Source organism: Anabrus simplex, chromosome 1 (genome assembly GCF_040414725.1).
Source record: "Anabrus simplex isolate iqAnaSimp1 chromosome 1, ASM4041472v1, whole genome shotgun sequence".
Taxonomy (NCBI): domain Eukaryota; kingdom Metazoa; phylum Arthropoda; class Insecta; order Orthoptera; family Tettigoniidae; genus Anabrus; species Anabrus simplex.
In genome coordinates this window covers 500,683,060-500,706,663 of record NC_090265.1, presented here as the reverse complement: position 1 = coordinate 500,706,663, position 23,604 = coordinate 500,683,060, and the positions used below count along the sequence as shown (strand labels likewise).

The 23,604-nt window shown below is 40.6% G+C and overlaps 1 protein-coding gene across 2 annotated transcripts in view; it reads right to left on the bottom strand.

The window, feature by feature from the left end:
• Positions 1-23,604, bottom strand: part of LOC136857021 (chromodomain-helicase-DNA-binding protein Mi-2 homolog) — a 195,454-nt gene that overhangs the window by 22,854 nt on the left and 148,996 nt on the right. Inside the window, exon 2 of one of the 2 annotated variants that reach the window (XM_067135366.2) lies at positions 11,209-18,134. The exons of the other annotated variant lie outside the window; for it this stretch is intronic. Within the exon in view, the coding sequence (XP_066991467.2) occupies positions 11,353-18,134 (6,782 nt within the window). The 3' untranslated portion in view covers positions 11,209-11,352. Of the gene's footprint in view, positions 1-11,208; positions 18,135-23,604 lie in introns of those variants that run through there. 2 annotated transcript variants of the gene reach the window in all.

Genomic DNA, 23,604 nt, shown 5'->3' with positions numbered 1-23,604 from the left:
TGTATAGATATTCATCCCGGATTTTACAAAACCTTCCTTTCCATCAATGTAGTATTTCATCAGTTGTCCAGTTATTTTTATGAAACGTTTTACAATCTTGCAGTATCTCTTGTATGTTGAAGTAGTCCCTTGGACGATTTCCATTTGTCATTGACACCCGTCGGGAAATTTTTCCCGACTTTACAAAGTTCTTCATTGATTCGTTCTGTAATATGTTTTCTAATTATAGGATCTTGAAGTTGAGAGATACATAGTGTCCTTATTAGGTTTTGATATTACTTTCTTAAGCTTCATTTCGAATCTAGCCACAAGTCCAAGTACGAAAATGGTCTCAGCTTGAAAAATAATTTCTGAAGTAGCATAACCTAAGTATTCACTTAGTTGAGGTAGGCCGTACCTACATTGAGTAACTGCTGCAAAAAGCATAAACATACTGGAACTTGTAAGTGATCAGATGAAATCAATTATGAGTCCCAAGAAATAATACTCACCTATTATTGGATTTTTCTTTTTCATGTTTTCATTTTCAATGTCATGCTACAATAATGTTAAGGAATTTCCGGTACTGCCACATAAACGGTATGTGCAAACATTTAATCTCATTTAAGTGTTGCACACGACGCAAGTAATGATTTACTGCATGCTGTTGGAGATCTCCAGATGAAAGATAAATACCGTGTGCGTTTACTAATACTGTACACTTAAGAAAATGGAAATTGCAACACCATGAAGGCATTGGTCGTTTGTGTTGATTTTCAAGATATGGAACGATGCCATGTAGGTATGTAAACGATCAAAGTTTCAGACCCATTGGATTGTTGCTACAGGTCTCCCCACGTGATTGGTCGCGGAGGAATCAACTCCAGTATACGGACTCTGGTGTAGCGTAGTTGACTTGCAGTCTGTGCACTGAAGTGTTCCCCGTCAAACATGCCTCGACGACAGAGAAGAGCACGCTATCAACAACTGTCGCCGTTAGAGGGCTCGGAGAGTTGGGCTGTGCGAGGCTGGATTATCGGTCTGTCGCTGCACGTGTTGGCCGACAGGCATCTACGGTACAACGTGTATGGCAGCAGTGGTCAAATGAAGGTACCCACACTCGTAGACCTGGCACAGGCCCAGCGCGACAGACAACTGTGAAAGAGGATCCCCGCATCGTTCGGATGGCCCGGATGGAACCCCATGCAACAGCAGCGCAAATTCGAGCAGCTGTGGCACCCCACGTTACACAACAAACAGTTGGTAATCGCCTGCGTGCAGCTGGCTTACGTGCCCGTGTCCCTGCAGAAGGTGTTCCATTGACCCCACAACAGCGACGTGTAAGGCTGGCCGGGTGTCGAGAAAGATCAACGTAGGTCGACGAATGGCATAGGGTCGTCTTTAGTGATGAATCGTGCTTCTCTCTTGCCCGCAGTGATCGCCGGAATCGTATGCGCCGACGTACCGGGGAGAAGGACCGCCCAGATCTTATTGTCGAGAGGCACACAGGGCCAACACCAAGCATTATGGTCTGGGGAGCTATTGGCTTTAATGTGAAATCACAAGTAGTGCATGTTGAGGGCACTATGACGGCTCGACAGTACGTTGATAGGGTACTCAATCCAGTGGTTGTCCCTATGATGGCGAACATTGCTAATGGGATGTTTCAGCAGGACAATGCCCGGGTTTACACTGCACGCATCTCCAGAGAAGCTCTCCACGACATTACAACCTTAGAATGGCCCGCCAGATCCCCGGACCTCAGTCCTATTGAGCATGGGTGGGACATGATGGGTCGACAACTGGCCAACCGTCCTCAGCCACCCACAACTCTGGAACAACTGACCCGTGCAGTGCAACAAGCATGGGCCACAATTCCTCAGGAAGCGATCCAGGGCCTTATTGACTCCATGCCTCGACGAATTCATCAATGTATTGCAGCTCGTGGTGGGCACATCCTGTATTGATTGTTGTCCAAACTTGCAGTCAGAGGGACCTGAAAGTGTAATAATCGAATCACAACCGAACACTCGTCCTGCATGTTCAATTGCAGCAACGTAGCACCACTCCTTCTGGGTGATGCAATTTCCATTTTCTTCAGTGTATATGAAATTCATGTTACGAGTTAAGTTTCAAAGGTAATGACGTTGTTGGAACTGCTCTAAATAATGCCAATGAGCTGGCAAGGTGTGTGCAGAGTTTCATGATCAGCTCCTGCTTTGGTCACTTTAAACACATGGTAAAATTTTCTCCATTTAAAGGAATGACAGGAGACCAATTAAAGAAAGTTACCCGTGATGTCGTTAACTTCGTGCAGGAAATTGGCTTTGTTATCCTTGCAATAATAAATGATAACAGAGTTAATCAAGTATGTTCCATCTCCTTTCATACACAGAAAGCATGCAAATTCCCAAGTATGTTCATTTACCAAACTTATAATTCTATACACGTTTTTAAGACCATAAGGAACAATTTGTTAAATAAAAAAGACGGGAAGTTATATGTATCAATGTCAAAACATATCCAACAACATTCGAAAGAAAAAAAAGTGCGATTCGTTGACAATATCGTTCATGGCTGCAACCATTGCTGCTCCAATTACTGTGCCAGGATATAGAAATTCAGTGGTTTTTATAGCCATCATTAGAAAATGGTTCAATATTGTGTACACAAAGTGTACTATTAAGGGTACAGTGAAGAGTAGTAGTTGGATGACTTAATAGTGTGAATGAAGTAATTTACCTTAACAAGTTTGTTTTGTTTGAGGAAGTGGAAATGGCAACTTTTGAACAGACACTCCTCGTTTATACTTGATCATTTATAGCGAGGACGACTTTCAGTGCCCAGTTACATGGTTTACATATATATTCATGTAGGATCTGTATTTCAGAGTATTATGAACCCAGAGCAGTTGGCGAGTACTTTTCGGAAACTAGATTGTCAGTAGAACATTCTTGTTAGGCTGTCGTTGCAAAGTTTAGAGAACAATGTGGTCTATAGTGACAATGAAGAGTATATCTTTGGACAAAAAGGTTCTGCTTTTTACAATTCGCTTTACGTCGAACCGACACAGATATGTCTTATGGCGACGATGGGGTATGAAAAGGCAAGGAGTGGGTAGGAAGCGGCCCTAGCTTTAATTAAGCCTCGGCACTAGCCTATTGTGAAAATGGGAAACCACGAAAACCATCTTCAGGGCTGCCGACAGTGGGGTTAAAACCCACTATCTCCCGAATGCAAGCTCACAGCTGCGCAACACTTAGCTGCACGGCCACTTGCTCGGTGGAAGGGACTGATATCCAAAATCAGGGAGAATAATACCTAAAATTTTCTGACCACGTAAGCTACGGAAATGAACAAAACAGCAACAAAAGTAAACTTCAGGTCCTGGGATGTTAAGGTAAGTGAAATTTATGGCATGTTTATATATAAATTTGTGTATTTCTAGTGATTTATATGCACGTTTATTTTTAGAAATGCATTGTATTTTCAGCGACATTTCGCCAGTGAACCGGTCGTGCTCATGCTTGTCACTACTTTCACCATCATGAAACCCTCAGCCTACCATTTGACAGGAGTGCGACGTTGCCAATTATAACCAAGGCTTGTAGTTGCAGAGGGCGTTGGCTGGCGCCCCTAGCGGAGGTCTCTGACACTGAGAGCTCATGCTGAGCAGCACGTTAATCGCGGAGCACAGAGCAGGCAGTATGTAAGATTGAGACGGCGGTGCTATAGACATAATAATAGTCAATTATTTAAAAATAATTATATTTATCGTTTTGAATTTCACCTCCAATTGGCTGTCCCGTCAGTTATGTGCGGTGTTGCCAGTTACGAGTACATTTCAGTGGAATAATCCTTACAGTAATTCATGGTTATTTTCAGCAAGACATCAGGGGAGTTTCTCGCTCTGATCAGAAGTTATCTTTAGGAATAAGTAATTTCTAAGAATTTGTGGCCATCGTGATCATCCAACTGTTTATTGCAGATTTAATTTGGATAGTACACAAATTTAGCCGTGAACAATTGACAATTTGAAGACCAGTCTCAACACTAAATATAATGGCAATGACCAGGGCATTCTGCAGAAATCAGCGAGCGACAAGGTGTGACTGTTTAGAGGAGGAGGCCACTTCCAATGGTAAGCAATTCTTCCCGATATATCTTAAATGTGAAGATATAGCTGCGTGTTCGTAGCTGCTACTGAACATAAATATAAGATAAACTCGATTTATATGAATTAACTATTAATACTATTGAACGAAAACAATTTACCATCACGCAGATGAATTCGCAACCTTTTCTCATAGCACTCTTAACTTGTAACTAATTGATATAGAATGAGACTCAACATTTGTGATTTTCACGGCAGATTCGTAAATTTCACAGCACTCTTTGATTCTACCCTGGTTTGGTTTCCGATATACTCGCCAATGATAGTCGAACGCCCGATTGGCGTGTTACAGAGTTAAACTACCCTATTTTATTTTCTAATTTCACATACTGAGACACCTTTTCCTATCCTGGTCCCGATTTCAAATATCCTGTTATATACTGTATTCTAAACTAAAATGAATCCCACGTACAATGACCATGTATAGCCGTAAACAAAAGAATGAGCGTATGGCATTGTACAAGTTCCAGGCAGGTTCACTTTTCTATGGATATTATGTTTGTTGTGGGTATCCACTCGGTTTGTATCTACATGAGAGGAGAATTATATTTTGATAGTAAAGTTGTCATGAAATATTAAATGCGAGAAACACGACAAAAAGTCCTCATTCTTTTCTTTTCAGCGATTATATTGGGCTTGATAAGTAGAGCTATTCCTAATATTCAATTTACACCTTAAAGGAAAAAAAACAAAAACAAGCCAAATACAGTATTTTCGTAATTATATACCACTAAATTCGAATATAGTTTGGCTATTTTGTATTATAAATCGCGATAGCCTGGTCAAAACCAAAATAACGATACTAGAAACATAGTTCGAACAACAGGGAAGTCGCAACACTGGCGAAATATTTGAGTCCCGGACGAGACAGGAAGAGCCCCGAAGGGCCATGGCCTACCGAACGACCGCTGCTCAGCCCGAAGGACTGCAGATGAGATGCCTTGTGGTCAGAACGACGGAACCTCTCGGCCGTAATTCTTGGCTTCCTAGGCCGGAGCCGCCATCTCACCATCAGACAGATCCAATTGTAATCACGTAGGCTGAGCGGACCGCACGCTACCCCTACACCTCGGGACCGGCATTTTAAAAACAAGATTTAAGATAATTTCTGTTAGCTGAAGCGTTAGAAATAAGCGATTTCTGCATTTGAAAACCTTGCCTAAGACATTGCAAAGTTTCGAACAGAAATATTCATGTTTTGTTCATTCCATTATGTAAAGCTTCTAGCTCAAGGACTTTTCAGCAGGTCGTGAATCATACATTTAAAGCAACGGTGATAGGTGATGAATAGTAGCTTTATTAAATACAGCGGGAACGTATTATATGAACAAATAAGAAGGGAGACGGGAAAGATCCTGTAACAGAGCAAACGTTTGGTGCGAATTATTTACCGTAAAATGAGTTTCTGATCGTTGAGGTGGAAAAGTAGGGCTTGCCCGTTCAGGTTAATGGTTTAAAGGAGTAGGAACCGGGATCACATGCCATGAGAATTCTGAGAACTCCGTCTTTCACAGAGGGACAGCATCTCGAGGAGACATAGCACGCTTCTTACGCCGCGGGTTCCCTGAGGAGCGATAACATCATGTAAACTCTAGGTAAACAAGTCTAATCAGGAGGCGGTTTGGTTTTCCATTCGCAGCGAATCTCATAGACGTATGTGCAAAACGTCTTTGTTCCCGGCGCGTTTCGAAAAAGAAAGAAAAAACCCAGGCGTGTTTCATTAGAGATATTTCGAGACAGTCAAGCATCGCCCAGTAACTTTCTGATCTTTATTTTTGCAAATAATTACGCCTAGTTATAATGCTATAAATACTTTTTATTAAAAAACAAGAAGCATAATTTGAAGGAATAACAGTCTTATTGCACATATTTCACTTGTTTATTGAACGTCTCTAAACTGGTGCTAGCTTTATTTAATTTTAAAAAGTAAGCAGTTACGTCAATATGAACGAAGGACAGGACACACCATTTCCACGCCAAAGAAGTCAGGACTGCAATTGATTACCTAAATTAGGGGTTTCAAGTTGTCATGAACTCCTAAAAACCCAAACAGCAAGCGAATGTAGGGTGAATTTCAAAGAATTTTGTGAGACAGTACATAAAAACTCAGCCCATTAATTGCGGGGTTTAAAATGAGGTGCAGATGTGATTCTAACATTCTAAAATATTTTCCGCGGACGAAAGTAAGGAGAGAAAACTTATACTGTACTATATTATCCATCATAATTGTTTCAAAGTCTTTTTTTAATAATATAAAACTTTTATCTATTCTGTTTCAGTTAAATAGTAATGTACAAGTAAGCTTGCAGTTTTACGTGGACCTCGAATCACAAGGTCGTAACACTTTAATATCCCAAGTCCCACGTGAAGTGACCAGTTATCGTACCACAGCGGCCAGAGTGACAATGCCATTAGGCAAACACACTAATAACTACGAGCCTCTCTCTACTCAGCTTTATCTATGCGACTGGAAACTATCGCATCAGTATATATGAAAAACGAACAATACGGCCGAGGATTACGTTTCCCGACGGAATCTTGGCAGTTTTACGTGTTATGTATAACTCGCGGTTCTATTACTTCAATTTTTCGATATCTGGAAGGACTTTTGAAGCCCAAATGTAAAATGTGTTTCTGTAACTCGAAATTATGCGAACACATTCCCGCAAAAAAAAAAAAAAAAAAAAAAAAAAAAAAAAAAAGTTCGGAAGTTAAGGAAAAGCCATATTTCATTCCTGAGGTCATTTTACACGAAACCTGAAAAATAACTCAATGATTGGTTCCTGATACAGTTTAAAGCAAGTTTATGTTGCATATAAATGCATATTTCGGCCATTTTCATTGCCTTGGTCATATTTTGCTCGTTTTAGTTATATGAAGTCGTACTTGGTTACATTTTGAGCACTTTTATTTACACTGAGGCGTAGTTTTTAACAAGGAACACATCTGCGTGTAATTGATGTATTTTTCTTTCTTTTTCCGAAAGAGATCGGTAGCAGATTTAGGAGACTTGATCCAAAAAAGGGCATGATGTACGAACGTACGCCGCTAGATACCCCAAAACAAGCTAACATTCATTTTTAGTTATTTTCTAGGAAAACAGAATGAGAACTGCGCCTCAGGGCTATCATACTGAATGAATATAAACTTATACAGTTCTAATTTACTTATTGTACCTCTGACAGTTTGCATATTATCGCATATCACTTTTTGGCACGTTTTATGTTAGTAATACTCTAATATTTAATACGTTGCAGTTGCTCGCTTCTGGACGAAGAATATTTATTTAATACCATATGTGTATAATTTCTTTCTGTTTCATTGTTACTAAACTGTAATGTAAAAACCAAAACAAAAATAGTTCTATTGTATGCTTATGACTAGAGTAAATAAAATAAATTTGTTACGTATCCCTAAAATGCGTAGGTCATTAAGCGGCTTTTAGGGTATATTTTGTACTTCTTTACGTCATAAGCTTCCGAATCCTAATAATTACCGTAGGATGTCCGGCTCCATGGCTAAATGGTTAGCATGCTGCCCTTTGGTCACAGGGGTCCCGGGTTCGATTCCCGGCAGGGTCGGGAATTTTAACCTTAATTGGTTAATTTCGCTGGCACGGGGGCTGGGTGTATGTGTCGTCATCAACATCATCATTCGCAGGTCGCCTACGGGCGTCAAATCGAAAGACCTGCATCTGGTGAGCCGAACTTGTCCTCGGACACTCCCGGCACTAAAAGCCATACGTCATTTCCATTTCATACCGTAGGATGAACCTGGACTCAAGTCGACCCCTTGTACAGTTAAACGCGCTGAAAGCGGAAACTTGTCCTCTACGGAATATTTTATCAATCCCGGCGAAGCTTACGGCGTTATGTTCTTAGCTTTGTATAATTTGGCATCTCCAACGCGGAAAAGGAAAATGAGAGATTTAAAAAAAAAAGTACTTGTCCGGACAAACTAATGCGCGTATTTGGTGTGATTATATCGATGGTGGAACGAATGGAGTGCTTGAAAACGCATCGGTAATATCGCCAACTTGAGTCAAGCAAGAATTTACGACACCCCATATCGAATCCGCTACAGCACTTCTAGCAGTGAGAAGACAGCTTTGGACCTGTCATGTTCTCGGTTCAATTCCAGGAATGCCGGGAGAGAGAGTGAAGGATGTCGTCTCCCCGTGGCTTATGTGACATCTCCGATCCCAGCATAAAACTGGCTGGCTTCAGTTTGCCCCGTGCTGTCTGGTCAACCCTGAACAGGATCCGATGTGTTGGTAGGACTATCGCAGCCTTATATTTATGGGGATGGCTAGATCTTCCATGCTATGGTGCTCAAGTGCAGTCTATGAAGCACATAGTTCTTGAGTGCCCCCTACGTGCAATTCCCGGTTCCGTAGAGGAATTCTATGAAGTAACACCGGAAGTGTTTACGTGGATAAAAAATTTGGACATTAAAACATAAAAGTGAAGTTTGTATTATTTTTGTATATTTTGATTGTCACGTACATATACGCTAATAATAGTAGCAGTGAGAAAGGCAGAGAGTGAGGAAGAGGGAAGAATAGGAGACGAGCAAGATGATGATCAAAGCACGGTCCGAAACCACAAACAGGCCCACAGTGCTTTTGGGACGCAAAGCAATTTGCCATTGCAACTCTTCCACTCTCCTTAAACTGTCAAAAAGACAAACCTTTTTTTGATTTATCAGTGGTACAAAATGTAATGTTGTGAAATACTGCATAGTTTTATGATGGACATAAGTTTAAGAAGGGTATATCCAGTGTTCTGAAATAGTGTAATATAGTGTTAAAATGATTTACTGTGCATCATTCTGTATGTAATAATAAAGCAAACTAATACGTAATAAATCAGTGTACGAGAGTACTACGTACATCAATCTGGATAGCCGAGCGTCATGCGTAAGGCAGATACAGGTAAGCTCCAAATAATATTAAAAATTGTTTTTACGGAGCTCGATAGCTGCAGTCTCTTAAATGCGGCCAGTACACAGTTTTCGAGAGATAGTGTGTTCGAACCCCACTATCAGCAGCCCTGAAGATGGGTTTCCCATTTTCACAAGCAAATGGCTGTACCATAATTAAGGTCACAGCTGCCTCCTTCCCCTTTCCTGTCCCACCGTCGCCATAAGACCTGTCTATGTTGGTGCGACGTAAAGCAACTTGTAAAAAGATTTTTTTTGCTGTCTTAAGGCAAAAACCCATAGTTTTGTGTAATGCGGAAACTTGTCTAATTCGGAAAATTTTTGTCGCTGTGAGCAAGTGGTATAAGAGAAACTAAAATTTATGAGACTGCTTAGCGTGTATTGTCTAGTCGCATGCCATAGCATCTGCCGTGCACCATAGCCCTCTTAAAATCCAACTTCAGACTACTTCGCAACACACTGCAAGCTGTTAACAGTACGGGGTTATAAGTTCCTAGCTGGCTGGTTTGGTGGAGCCCTGGCCGCCAGATTTCACAGCTCTATTCAAGGACAGTCATCAGTTGGTTACGACGTGTTTAGTACTGTCGATATGCCAAGGAAATTTGTAGAGTACGTTACAAACAAAACGGCAAAGGAATTTTACGGACTACGTCGATACGACTGTGTAAATAGCCGAAAAGGCATAATAAAGCTAGTTTTGGAACAATGACTTGTAGACGCAGAAAAAATCTGACATTGGTGGAGCCGAAGTAGTTTTTTTTTTTGCTAGTTGCTTTACGTCGCACCGACACAGATAAGGTCTTATGGCGACGATGGGACAGGAGAGGACTAGGAGTGGGAGGGAAGCGGCCGTGGTCTTAATTAAGGCACAGCCCCAGCATTTGCCTGGTGTGAAAATGGGAAACCACGGAAACCATTTTCAGGGCTGCCGACAGTGGGGTTCGAACCTACTATCTTCCGAATACTGGATACTGGCCGCACGTAAGCGACTGCAGCTATCGAGCTCTGTGAGCCGAAGTAGTACGCACGTTATTCTATACCACGAAGTATTTTAAGCCATCAAAAGCACTTTGAGATATCGATGTTCGACTGTACTTACCTCGCCTTTGGATAACCAGAGTTGTCTCCGAGAGCCGCGAATCTCATTTCCATTCATCTGTCCGTCTAATGTTTTGGTTAGTAGGAATTTCGACGTTATTATCAACACTGGGAGTACTCACAAATAAAACGCACCCTGGTGTTAACAGGATAAATTATATTGCTGTTTCATGTAATGGGTTTACTTCGTCAATAAAATCATGTGTGTGACAATATTATCTGTACTTTTAATAAACTGGTGCAAGGAGTGATAAGGACGGGGCCGCATTCCATACATGATATACCATCCCAGTAGTTGAAGTAAAAACAACCCACTTCCACTACCCAACCAAGTGCCTCAAAAACAATATAGAGATCCCCTCGCCGAATTGGAAAAAAAGGTCACCCTTACACAACAGTCCCACAGTACACAATTCTACACTTCAAATTACAGTACGTACTCAGACACGGGGACGGATCAAAATGAAATGTAGCTATTAAAATGTTTACGTAATACATAGAGGTCCTTCGTAACAATGGACCCAGTTAATAGTTTCAAAATACCTTTATTACAGAACAAGTCTTGAATTATCACCTGACTTACGCGTAAGAATATCTTTGGTCTTATTAGAGTGCTCTTTTGTGTATCCATTGGGCTGATAATCCGAAGTTATCTCCAATAAAACAAGTTTTCACATACCGAAATCTGCAATATGCCACATTGTGGACTCCACCATGTTCACTATTTTACTGACCTCTTGTCAGTATTAGCCTGGTGAATTTAGGCAGATGAAACTAGCTCATTAACCAATTGTCTACGGACAAGGAGATTTATTCAAACACAGCAACAGAGCTGCTGTATATCGTTAACTCGCAGCAGGGATAGGCAACTCTCCTAGATATCCGTCAGTTATGCTGTATCTTCACATATACTACTAATTTATAATAGTAACTTTCGTGATGTTATTGCTTATGGTAAGTTTATTTCAGGGAGTCCAACTATTGTACACACACAGAGAAACATAAGTAGAACAAAATTAATTAAAATCATTTAATTCTCGTATTTCGTTACAGCGGGTCACAATCCTGTGCAGTTGCTAAGTCACTTGATACATAAATTATACAATAACATTTAATACAGCGTTCAATGCGGCACAAAATGCACATTTTTTCAGTCAAAGTCACTGGGCTGGTTGTCCAGGGAGACAATACTGCGGTCGAAACTTAGACAAATTAATACCACCGAATGCTTCAAGAACATCACCGGCAGGAAAGCCATCGGGAAATTTCTTAAGTGTTTCGGAGAGACCGTCCTCTGATGTAGTGCGAGAAGGTTGAGTTGCCAGCCGTGATAATATAGATCGCTCCGATGTTTGTAAACGCTGAGCAACCGGTGGAAGCCGGGCCAAAGATGCTGGCAAACGGCCTACATCAGTTTTCATATCCGACAGCAGTTCTTCAAGTTCTTTCAACACGTTGTACAAAACCATATTAGGTTTGGAAACAGCCGTCCCTTCCTTGGGCGGAACATCATTTGACCCCGCAAGGCACTCCAGTTCACTAAACCTAGCATCAGGTGTAGATATACGAGGGCTCGGACCTAACTTTTGATTAGCAACGGCTGCGCGCCGCAGCTGTTCCTCAATGACAAGAGCCTGTTCCAACAATTTTAGTCTCCTAGCAAGGAACTTATTTTTTATCTCCATAAAATTCCCTTTCCCAGCATCCATTTTGAAAGGTTCGTTAATAATTGCAAACCTGATATCATTTTGAATTTCTTGCCAGCGACCATATCCGTGCGTAACTACACCTGCCAACAACCAATAATCATGTCTGCGGTGCCAGATCTCATATTCACGACCAGGTACAATAGCCTTCTCTTCATTTAACCACAATGTATGCAATTCCGTGAAACCACCATCTGCTATATTAAACATGAACTTCAACTTTCGGGCCTGGATCTTCTCATTCTCCGTAGCCTTTTCCTCGTTTTCATTTTTTGCTCCATCCGTTCCTTGTTTCTCATCTCCATCATCGAGTACAATAACGTCGTCTTCTGTCTTAAGTTCTTTTGTGTGCTCTTGGTTTTGATGTTTTAATTTATCACCACTCTTGTCGGTTTCGTCTTCTACTATCTTAATATCAGTCACAACATCCTTTTCCACGTCTGTAGCAACACGTACGTCAGATAACTTTACTTCACCAGCCGTATTTGATACCGAAGGAACATTTTCAGATGCTGCATTACCGGCTGTAGTATCTTCCTTCATATTTGCAGATCCTGTATCACTGGCTGTGGTATCTTCCTTTGTATTTGCAGATCCTGTAATACTGACTGTAGTATCATTTGTATTTTCAGATCCTGTGTTATTGGTTGTAGTATCTTCCTTTGTAATTTCAGATCCTGTGTTACTGGTTGTAGAATCTTCCTTTGTAATTTCCGATCCTGCGTTACTGGCTGTAGTATCTTCCTTTGTAATTTCAGATACTGTATTACTGGCTGTAGTATCTTCCTTTGTAATTTCAGATACATTATTACTGGCTATAGCATCTTCCTTTTTAGAGTCTTCATCCTTCTTCAATTCTTCTTTACCGTCTGATGCGCGTTTATTTGTTTCTTCATCGAGCAATTTTTCCTTGTGGTCCATCTTCACCGACTGAGAGTTATCATCCACAGAAACACTACTTTTATCCGATGGTTTCGACTCAGAAGTTCCCCCCACATCCGTATTCTTCACAGCCTCAGTTACCAGCTTCGAATCACTTTCGGTAGCATTCTTTTCCTCGCGGATAAGTGGTAGTGCATCCTTAGTATGTTTTCTCTCTGTTCCATCTATGGTCTCCACAAAGTCTTGTGATTTATCTTGTTCGGAACTTTTATTAATATTCTGACTTTCATTTAGCCCACCAGTCGGCAAACTTTCGGTCTTAACACTAGCCGACAGGTTGTTCGATTCCTCCTCCTCTCCCTTGCCCTCGGAATTCTTTGAATCCTTCGGGTTACTCTGCTGAACACTGCTGTTTAAACCTGCATCTACACTTTTATCTTGGCCGCTAGTCGAGGAATCAGGACGAGAAGGCACTGACCATGTCTTTCCCAATACTTTAACAGGCAGAACAGGCTTTTGGAGCAACTCGGGCATGCTATACTCTCCATTTATGCGTTCATAACCGTTCTCTCTTATCTTCTTACGGATGAGTGCTAACACGCCAATTCGGGTTAGTACATGCTGGCGACTCAGGCCTTCTCTAGGAACGCCATCAGAGAACGTATTAGAATTATCTGCACCGGGATCACACAAATGACGCATAAACAAGGAAACATAGGCTCTAAAACATTTCTCCGACTTGCTCCGTAAATCTCTAACCAGCCATTGAGAATTGAATACATCCTGCGGCGGCATACCAAAGCGCATGACAGCACCGAGGAAAGCTTTCCTCTGTCGAGCATTGAAACCAAACACTTCAATTTGTCCCCCTACGTTAGCCACAAGAGGTGGTAATGGAATCTCTTTTTCCTTTTCTTTATCCTTCTTTTTCTTCTTATCTGCTTTCTTATCAGACATACCTCGATTTCTTTTCATTTGATCAACCATATCCTTGAACTCATCACCTTTCTTGTCATCATCAGAGTCTCCAGAATAGTCAGATTTATCAGAGCCAGGATCCTGCCAACTGGGATCATCTTTCCCATCTACAGCACCAATATTGTAGTTAACTTGTTTACGAACACGCTTCCCCTTGCCCAAAACTTCTTGCTGTTGTTCATACTGTTGTCTCAATAATCTTGCCCAATACATGGGGTCCTTCTGTTGAGCAGACTTCATTTCAGGCTCAGCTTCAACTATTTCTTCAACTTCTTCCCCTTCCTTAGTTACATAACTGGCAACTTTGAAAGAAGATAGATAATCATTGGCCCAATTTTCTTTCTCCTTCTCCCCTTCTTTAGTTCGATCAAGAAGGTCGTCGATAGCTTTATCGTCATAATGAATTGCTTCATCTTCTTTACCCTCTTCCTCTTTGAACAGCTCTTCAGTACCAAAGCGGAGAATATCATCCATTTCCTGTTTAGTGAAGGTTGTTCCACGTCCACCCATGCCAGGACGTACCACTAAGTGCGTCAGCATCATCTTGCGCTTTGCGACCTGCGTCACTCTTTCTTCAACTGAGTTGCGAGTCACAAATCGATAGATCATGACCTTGTTTGACTGACCTATACGATGGGCTCTGGAAAACGCCTGTATATCGTTATGTGGATTCCAATCTGAATCATAGATTATGACAGAATCTGCAGTAGCCAAATTGATACCAAGACCTCCAGCCCTGGTAGAAAGCAAGAATACAAATTGTTGGGCACCAGGGGCATTGAATCTGTCGATTGCTTCTTGACGCTCACTTCCCGTGATGTTACCATCAATACGTTCGTATTTATAACCCTCTCCATCCAAAAAATCTTCCAGAAGATCCAACATCTTAGTCATCTGAGAAAATATTAGTACTCTATGTCCTTGTTCTTTCAGCTTCTTCAGCATCTTCGAGAGCAGAATTAATTTTCCGGACGCTTTGGTGAGAGCAGACAATTCGTAAGTCAGATTCTTAGTTAACGGTGCATCATCCGCAGCTGTAGGGAAGAGATATGGATGGTTACAGCATTTCTTCAGGTTCATCATAATATTTAGTAGCCCAACCTTTCCACCTTTCATCCCATTAAGCGCCTCGAAATTCCTAGCAAGAATATCCTTGTAGTATTTCTTTTGCATTGGTGAAAGTTCAACACGCACAATGACCTCTGACTTAGAAGGCATGCTTTTCAGAACATCTGCTTTAAGTCTTCGAAGCATATGAGGACCTAACATTTTGTGCAACTTCTTAACTTGATCCTCCTTCGATATGTCAGCAAATTCACTCTGAAATTCAGCCAGGTCACTGAATTTATCTTCACATAAAAAGTTCAATAAATGAAACAGTTCCTCAAGGTTATTCTGCAGTGGTGTTCCGGTCAAGAGCAATTTGTACTGGATACTGTATTGAGCTAGCAAACGGAAGAACCTCGACTGGTTGTTCTTTAATCTGTGAGCTTCGTCAACGACTAGCACTGCCCATTCAATAGAGGAGAGGCAAGCGAAATCCACTGATATTAATTCGTAGCTTGTTAGCAGTACATTAAATTTCAGAGTGGAAGAACGAACCTTTGATGGCCTTCCAGATCGCACAGCAGAATCTTCGAATGATAGTTCATTTTCTCGGATGACAGAACGTGAGTCTTTATCCCCGACGTAAGTTATTACATAGAAATCTGGAGCCCACGTCTCAAATTCACGTTCCCAATTTATAATTGTAGATAATGGAACACTGAGCAAAAAAGGGCCCTTGCAGTGCCCCTCTTTGTACAAAGAATAAAGAAATACGACCGTCTGGATAGTTTTACCTAAACCCATTTCGTCAGCTAATATAGTATTTGTTCCCCTTGCCCACGAATATCTCAGCCAATTAAGACCTTCTAGCTGATACGGATGAAGTTGCATACCCGTTGCATCTAGGTAATCGGGTTGTTTCTCTAATTTCTTCTTTAGATCTGTCTTCGGTTTCGCTGGAGGAGGAGTGTATCGACGAGGCGTTCTTTCGTCGTCATCCATGAGACGTTGCTTTTTGAAACTTCGATTCTTTCCCTTGCTCTTCTTGCTTCCATCACCATAACATGCATCTCTCAAATCAATGTAGTATTCGATAGCTTCTTTAAGACCCAAAACGGTATCGTCTTCTTCTTCCCAAGTGCAGTGATCATATGGCAGGTCACGCCATTTAACAAGATACTGGGAACGACCATCACGTAACGTACGATGATTAATGACACGATGTGCTATCAACCATTCTGGTTTAATCCCATACCTGTAGAACCTTTGTTCCAAGGATTCTTCATTAGCATTATACTTTTCAATTCTCTTTCTACGGCAGTCCATTTCATCGAGGGCTTCTTCCATCTTCGGAGGCTCTTCCATATCGTTTTTATGCATATAAAACCGCAGCATTGGCCGATGGAAAACGTCCATTTCCAATTCTGACAACCATTTACAATGCCAATACGATTTTTCATGCCACTTAACGAAGAATTCCCTCCTGCGTTGATGCTGCTTTTGTCGGCTGGTAGACGGCTCTTCCAATGGCTTGTCTTTGGACTCTCTGTCGTCTTCAACCCATCGCCAAGTTAAGATTTTCTGAACTTTACCACTTAGTGGTGCTAGAGAACATCGCGGGCACTTCCACTCACCATCAGGAATGTCATCAAGAGGGGGATCAAGGCAGAATTTATGGTAAGCAGATGGGCAAGTATCACAGCATATAAGTTCACCACCATCCTCACAAACACGGCAATATTCCATGTGTTCATCGTCATCGTCTTCATCCTGGTCAGGTACACCTTCAGCTTCACAATGAGGGCACGACCACTTACCCTCAGGCGGTTCTTCTAATTCAGGCTCCAAACATACTAAATGATACGCACGCGGACAAGTGTCGCAAAGCATAATCTCTCCCCCTTGCTGACAAACCTCGCAATAATCTTGATGATCAGTCTCATAACCATCCTCTCCTTCTCCGTCTGGAAATTTCGAAGTTGTCTTCGTTCCTTTTTTCTTCTTCTTCTTGTTCTTTTTATTCTTGTTACCAATTTTCGTCTTAGCTTTCCTTGTTGGCGTCTGTTTTGAGTCAGGAGTACCTGCACTATCTTCTTCACTCCCACTTTCCAAGAGCATCTTTTCAAATTCCTCATCAGATGCGCTATTCCTTCCAGCAGTCGCTTCACTAGTCTCATCCTCTGAACTTTCCTTCTTACGTTTAGGCAATCTAATTCTTACGGGGGGCACTTTTATGTTCCTTTTGCTAATTCGCCTGCTGCTCGAGCGCTTTTTACCAGCTTCCTGATACTCATCATCAGAAGCATCACTTTCGTAATCATCAGGCACAGAGTCTTCATTCTTAGCAGCTTTTCTTATCCTGGCAGGCAGTATCTTCACATTTTTGCTCGAACTTCTCTTACTACGACTGGGACGTCTCTTCGGCACTTCATCAGATCCTTCATCTTCTTCGAAATCATCTTCATTATCTTCATTTTGATCGTAATGGGAATTCTCAGCCTTGGAGGTTTGCTTTTTAGTTCGAGAGGACCTCTGCCTCTGTGGAGTTACCTCATCTTCGTCATTATAAAAGGAATCTTGAGAAACCTTTGCGGTATTCTTCTTAGGCCTTGAACGGCTAGATTTTCTCTGGCTCCTTCGACTAGATTTATCTTCATCGACACCGTCATCCAGTGCCGAATTAGATGCTCTGCTAGCTCGTGAACGCGCTGGCCTAGTTTTCTGTGGTTCCTCAGATACTATTTCATCTCTGTCGACAGTATTAGGATTAATGGCCATGAAATCACGCCATTTAGCAGCTACCAACATCATTATTTTCGATATCGCTACTCTCGGATTGTCTTTCATAATAAGAGGACGAACATGTTGCTGATATAGTTTGTACGTTGTTAGATTTTGCAAATCTTCATCTGTGTACTCAATTTCTACATCGTTCAAAGAGAATGTTTGACATACTTCCTTGACTGTGGGTAGTCCAGAGCTGGTGTCAGGTATAGGCGGTGTAGAAGCAGGAACTGGAGAGGGAGTCTGCTTCACGACATAGTCCGATTCATCCCCGGCATCTTCCTCAAGGGAAGCATCGGAGTCTACAGCGGTGTCCTTTTTCCTCTTCTTTCTCCTAGCATTCTTCTTATCCTGCTTTTTTGGCCTCCTCTTCTTACCTCTATTCTGCTTAGTATGTGCGACGTGAAGCTCATATTCTTCTTCTTCGTCGTCGTCATCGTCATCATCGTCGTCCTGCGTTAGATGTTGTGGGAGTGAAGTTTCATCACTGGTTCCTTCGGGAGACGACATTCCAGGTTCATCATCTTCTGGTAGATCATCGCCACCTGGAAAAGAGTTTCGTCACATCACCAGCAGGCAGAATGATTTCAAAAGGTCTTCCTCAAAGAGCATAACTCCCGCAATTAAGGGGACATCATTCAAATACATCGATAAAGTGAAATAACAACAGAATTATATGATCACAACCAGTCAATGGAACTTCCGTCTGCATATAGGCACACGTATACAGTAAGAATTCCAAAGCAAAGCATACCAAGCAAGCTTGTCAGTTTACGTGACTTAACATTTTGTGATCATAGCCCACTTAAGAATCAAATGATTACTTTAGCGTTTGTTCCTTTATTTTATCAAATTTTATCAACAAGTCCAAATAATAGATAGGACGTCCTTATAAGTTGTCTCTTCTATAAAACATTCTCGCTAACAAATCATAGCCTGCCGCGCATTACATACATGGACTACAAACACAAACTATATTCCCCCAACAACTATAACATAAGGAAGATTGATGAAGCTCTTCCCGACTAGATTGCAATAAGAAACTAGATTCAATACAATAGAATGCAAAGGTAACTGACCATAATAAAAAGGTTAGCTTACGCTATTTTCACTAATCATGAAATTGTGAACATTGAATAAATCGGCAACTCTTGAGTCTAAAGGAAATTTTGAAATGTGCTAAATAACTGATGGTACAGTGCTCACCAAATCTGATGCATCATTTTACACGTATGACAGGTAAACAGCGATGCACAGTCAATATTGGATATTTTGTGAAGCTAGAAACAGGATAGTAATATCTAGTGAGCTTACAGAGTACGTACCGTCTGCCTAATTAATTGGTGTGCAAGAATCAACTAGGACCTGTGAGAAAGAACGAGACTCAATCTTAGCCTTTATCTGGAGTAAAATGGGAAATGGAAATATAGGCCAATGATGGTCTTCTGAGTCAACGTATAAGTGTTACCATCCAACGAGCTTAAACAGCCAGTCTATGTCCACAGAAGCGCACATATTTAAATATCCATACTTATGGTTAAGACATTAATACGCTGCAACGTAACGAAATACTGGATCTCTCAAAGGAACAATAGTATCATAAAGATAACACTAAGATTCATAAAACACAGCGATCGTAAAAGAATGGCTAACTTATAAAAAATGTAGTTCGAGCGACTCGGAGTGACCAATAAGACAAAACTTGAAGATGAATCATATGTTTACGAGGAATCACCTTGGACACTAAATATCTCAATAACTCACGAAACAAATACTCGTATCTGTATGGCTTCTGACGGAACTTCATTACGTGTAATGATGCTGTTTTCACGAAGACACCACTGATATGGAGGAATCGTTTAAATCCGACGGTGAAGGTCAATGAGATATGTTATATGTTGGAGACGTGCTAAAGCACCAGAGAAATAATTGGACCTTCAACTATGATAGATGTTCCGGGACTTCAAACAATGTGCTATGCTTTTTAAGTGAACGTGGAGAATAGCCACTACAATTACAGCCAGAATGATATGAACTTCCGATCACCGAATGGTATAGCTGACCAGGCCTACCGAATAATAGAAGTAGTGTGTCCGACTCGAATAGATTTCAGGGAGTTCCTAAACTGTGATGAATAAATATTCAATTACCCCCAAGCTTAGTCGTCGTCGTCGCCGCCGCCGCCGCCGCCGCCGCCGCCGCCTGAGACTCGTATCCGACTATACACACATTTTCCTCCAGAAATCTTTAAGTTATGAAAACATTAGCAACAAATTTGTCAAATATTCGTTTGGGGACTGTGGCAAAAGTGCGTCAGGTCCATGCGAAAGGACGTAACAATTCAACTGTATAAACAATACCTCCATTCCAGAGGAGGGAGATGGCCCCACGAGTTTACTCAGGTTGCTCAAAATATGCATTTACGGTATATGATAAATAACTAATTAATTGTGACGATAATCACGTGATTTGCACCAAAATCCATTCAGACAAGAAAATGGAGACAAAGAAAAAATATGACTTTACCTAAAGATCCGAACTCTACTAATTAATGATATTGTGTTTCTATTACAATTTTGAGATAAATTTATAATCTACATGTCCATTTTTGTCCACAAGGCGGTCGGCCACCATTCCCATTCCATAGCACCCAGAGGGGAGGTTATGAATACTCTAAAAACTACTATTCCTGCAGGGATCTTCATGAATAAGAGATGGCTTGACTGATTTTCGTACGCGGGTTTTAATCCAAATACATCCTCAACTCACTTTACGCCGTCCTGTGGATTTCTTAGACCAGGATTAAAACTAATCTCAGAAGCTCTAACTTATGAAAACACAATCTAATAAATACCGGTTGCGCTGCCAAGTGCAATTTGTACAATGCTTCTTAAACTGGATATTTTTCAAGCATGGGTGTAATTATTTCATTCTGGTTCACCTTTCTCCCCTCCCAAACCTATTCCACGTCTTTCCCAGGTATGTTTTCAACGACGCTGGAATAAGCAAGGGTTAGGATTGGGGAAGTAATAGTAAACAGAACTCTGAACTTAAACGTTCTAAAATATTTTCAAGGATATATTGATTTCTAGTTTTCTCGTATTTCAAACCACCAATGCAGGGTACAAACATGTTTTCACTTTTAAAATATTGTGTGATGTGATAATCTTAGTGAATATAATACTTTACTAGAGGACTCGTGCTGCTCCGCAACATTCGTTATAAACAGGTCAGACAACTCGTCCTGATTTGCCCGTCGTAGTCATATTGTTTTGCCTGCACTTTTCAATGGTTTTATGGACATTTAATAAGAAGCGCATTATGGTATGCCGCAGTTCGTAGTCAGAATTCATCCATTCTGACGTCATGTCTGGAAAAAAATCTATCCATGTATATTCGCTTTTTTATCCTGTAGTTCTTGATGTAAAGCTTTGTATTGTGTCGTACAAGTTCTTCTATATATTAGTTGTCTTGTGAGCTCATAGGTTAGTACTGAAGGAGCGTTTTTTGCCAGGCAGAGAACTTTTTAAGAGACATGGCCTTCACTCTTTCTACTGTAGGTAGGTTATCCTTCAATAGCTGTTTCCGAGAAATGTCTAAAGCGTATGTCAATGATGGGGTCTGCCTGTACGTAGACACTTTTCTCTCAGCAGCATGTAAGTTATTAGGACAGCTGTCATCTGTTGAACATATTTGGAAGCTTATTTAAAGATATGAACTTCATTAATGTTTCCGTATTGAACTGAGATCAGCGATAAGATATCACTTAGGTTCAACCTTTTCAATACTAATTAGGTACGTGTTTGTTACAAATACCTTTTATTCAACTTGGGGACCGGTTTCGACATATATGTCATCATCAGCCATAAAATCACAAATATGACATGGTATGAATGGTCAGTTACAGATCATGTCTTTGCTTATATATTTATGATTTTATGGGTGATGATGACATTATATATGTCGAAACCGGTCCCCAAGTTGAATAAAAGGTATATGTAACATAAACACGTACCTAAGTAGTACTGAAAAGGTTGAACCTAATAGGTATCTTATCGCTGATATTTGGAAGTTGGTAAAGTTTAGTGAATCAAAGAGTATCTAGTAGGGAATAGTATTCTTCCGTAATTACAGGAAGTGTATACTCTCTGGCTTGACAGGTAGTTATCAAAAATGGCTGCATGCAATTACATTACAGTACTTAGGATGAAAATCACATAGGCTGTAACAGAATATTTATGAAAGTGTTAGTCGATTAGCAACCTGCTAAGTACACAATGTTTCGCGGGTTAGGGTAAGCCTTCGCCTGAAATTATTGGCGTGATAATTTAATGATTTGATTTTATGATTACTCAAAGTTGGCTGAACTTAAGAGACCTATCGGTGTCTTATGATTCACCGGCAGCAGATTCCGGAGAGAATAAAACAAACAGAAGAGCAAATCGGTCCATTAGAATGGATGGACGGATTTGCCGAAGCTATCTTTAGTAAACCCTTGATATATAGATAGGTATGTATTCACAAATGTTTGATAATCAAGGACAATAGATTGAATAACTGCTAAACATGTATATTCAGAAAATAAATACGAAAGTAAGAATAAAGAATTTAGTTAAAGCATATGTATCAAAGGTATTCCCGTTGCGATTTATAAATTATTTACATTAGTCATTTTCGGGTCAGATTTTGTAATTTTTACGTCATATTTAGTCACTTTTGAGGTCATGTTTGCTTGCTTATCTGGGCTATTGTTAGGTCTTAAAACATCCGAGCTCTATTCAATAGAAATACGAGGACAAATTTACTTCCCCAAAAGGGCAGCACTGTCAGAATTTCTTGTAAAACTCATGAGTAAGAAGCGACAACAGACAACTTACTTTAAATATCATTTAACGAAACAAAAATAAAAAAAAAATAAATAACAGCATACAAGACCAACGCTAGCGAAGTAAACAAATGTCACTATAAACATGTTCTGAATATTAGTCCTTACACATGCGAAAAATATTACTGATCAACAGTAGGCAATGGTATGATAAATAGGGTTAAAAGTCAGGTTGAGAGTTTCACAAATAGGAAAAGTCCTCTTAGTTTTAATTACTCCGTTGATGGGGTGAAAGTTCGTTTTGGGGATCATTATGAATACTAGGTCTTAATATAAGGAAAGATCTTCATTGGGGTAATAACATAAATATGACTGTAAATAAAGGGTACAGAACTCTGCACATGGTTATGAGGATATTCAGAGGTTGTAGTAAGGATGCAAAGGAGAGGACATGTACGTCTCTGGTAAGACCCCAACTAGAGTACGGTTTCAGTGTATGGGACCCTCATCAGGATTACTTGATTCAAGAACTGGAAAACATCCAAAGAAAAGCAGCTCGATTTGTTCTGAGTGATTTCCGACAAAAAAGTAGCGTTACAAAAATGTTGCAAAGTTTGGGCTAGGAAGACTTGGGAGAAAGGAGACGAGTTGCTCGACTAAGTGGTATGTTCCGCGTTGTCAGTGAAGAGATGGCGTGGGAGGACATCAGTAGACGAATAAGTTTGGATGGTGTCTTTAAAAGTAGAAAATATCACAATATGAAGATAAAGCTGGAATTCAAGAGGACAAATTGGGGCAAATATTCGTTTATAGGAAGGGGATTTAGGGATTGGAATAACTTACAAAGGGAGATGTTCAAGAAATTTCGAAAATCCTTGCAATAATTTAAGAAAAGGCTACGAAAACAACAGATAGGGAATCTGCCACCTGGGCGACTGCTCTAAATGCAGATCAGTAGTGAATGAAACAGGTGAGGATCTTTCATGCTATTGGTTGTATGTTCCATGGACTCGGACATGTCTTATGGCAACAATGGGATAGAACAGACTTTTGTGCAATTTCACTTTTCTAGGAGTAATTTGGTAGACTCGATTTGCAAGCGATTACCGGTAATGGAATTGAATACAATGCACAAAGTTATGAAATGTCAAAAGAAATACGGTATCGCGCAAAGACGAAACGGTCACAAT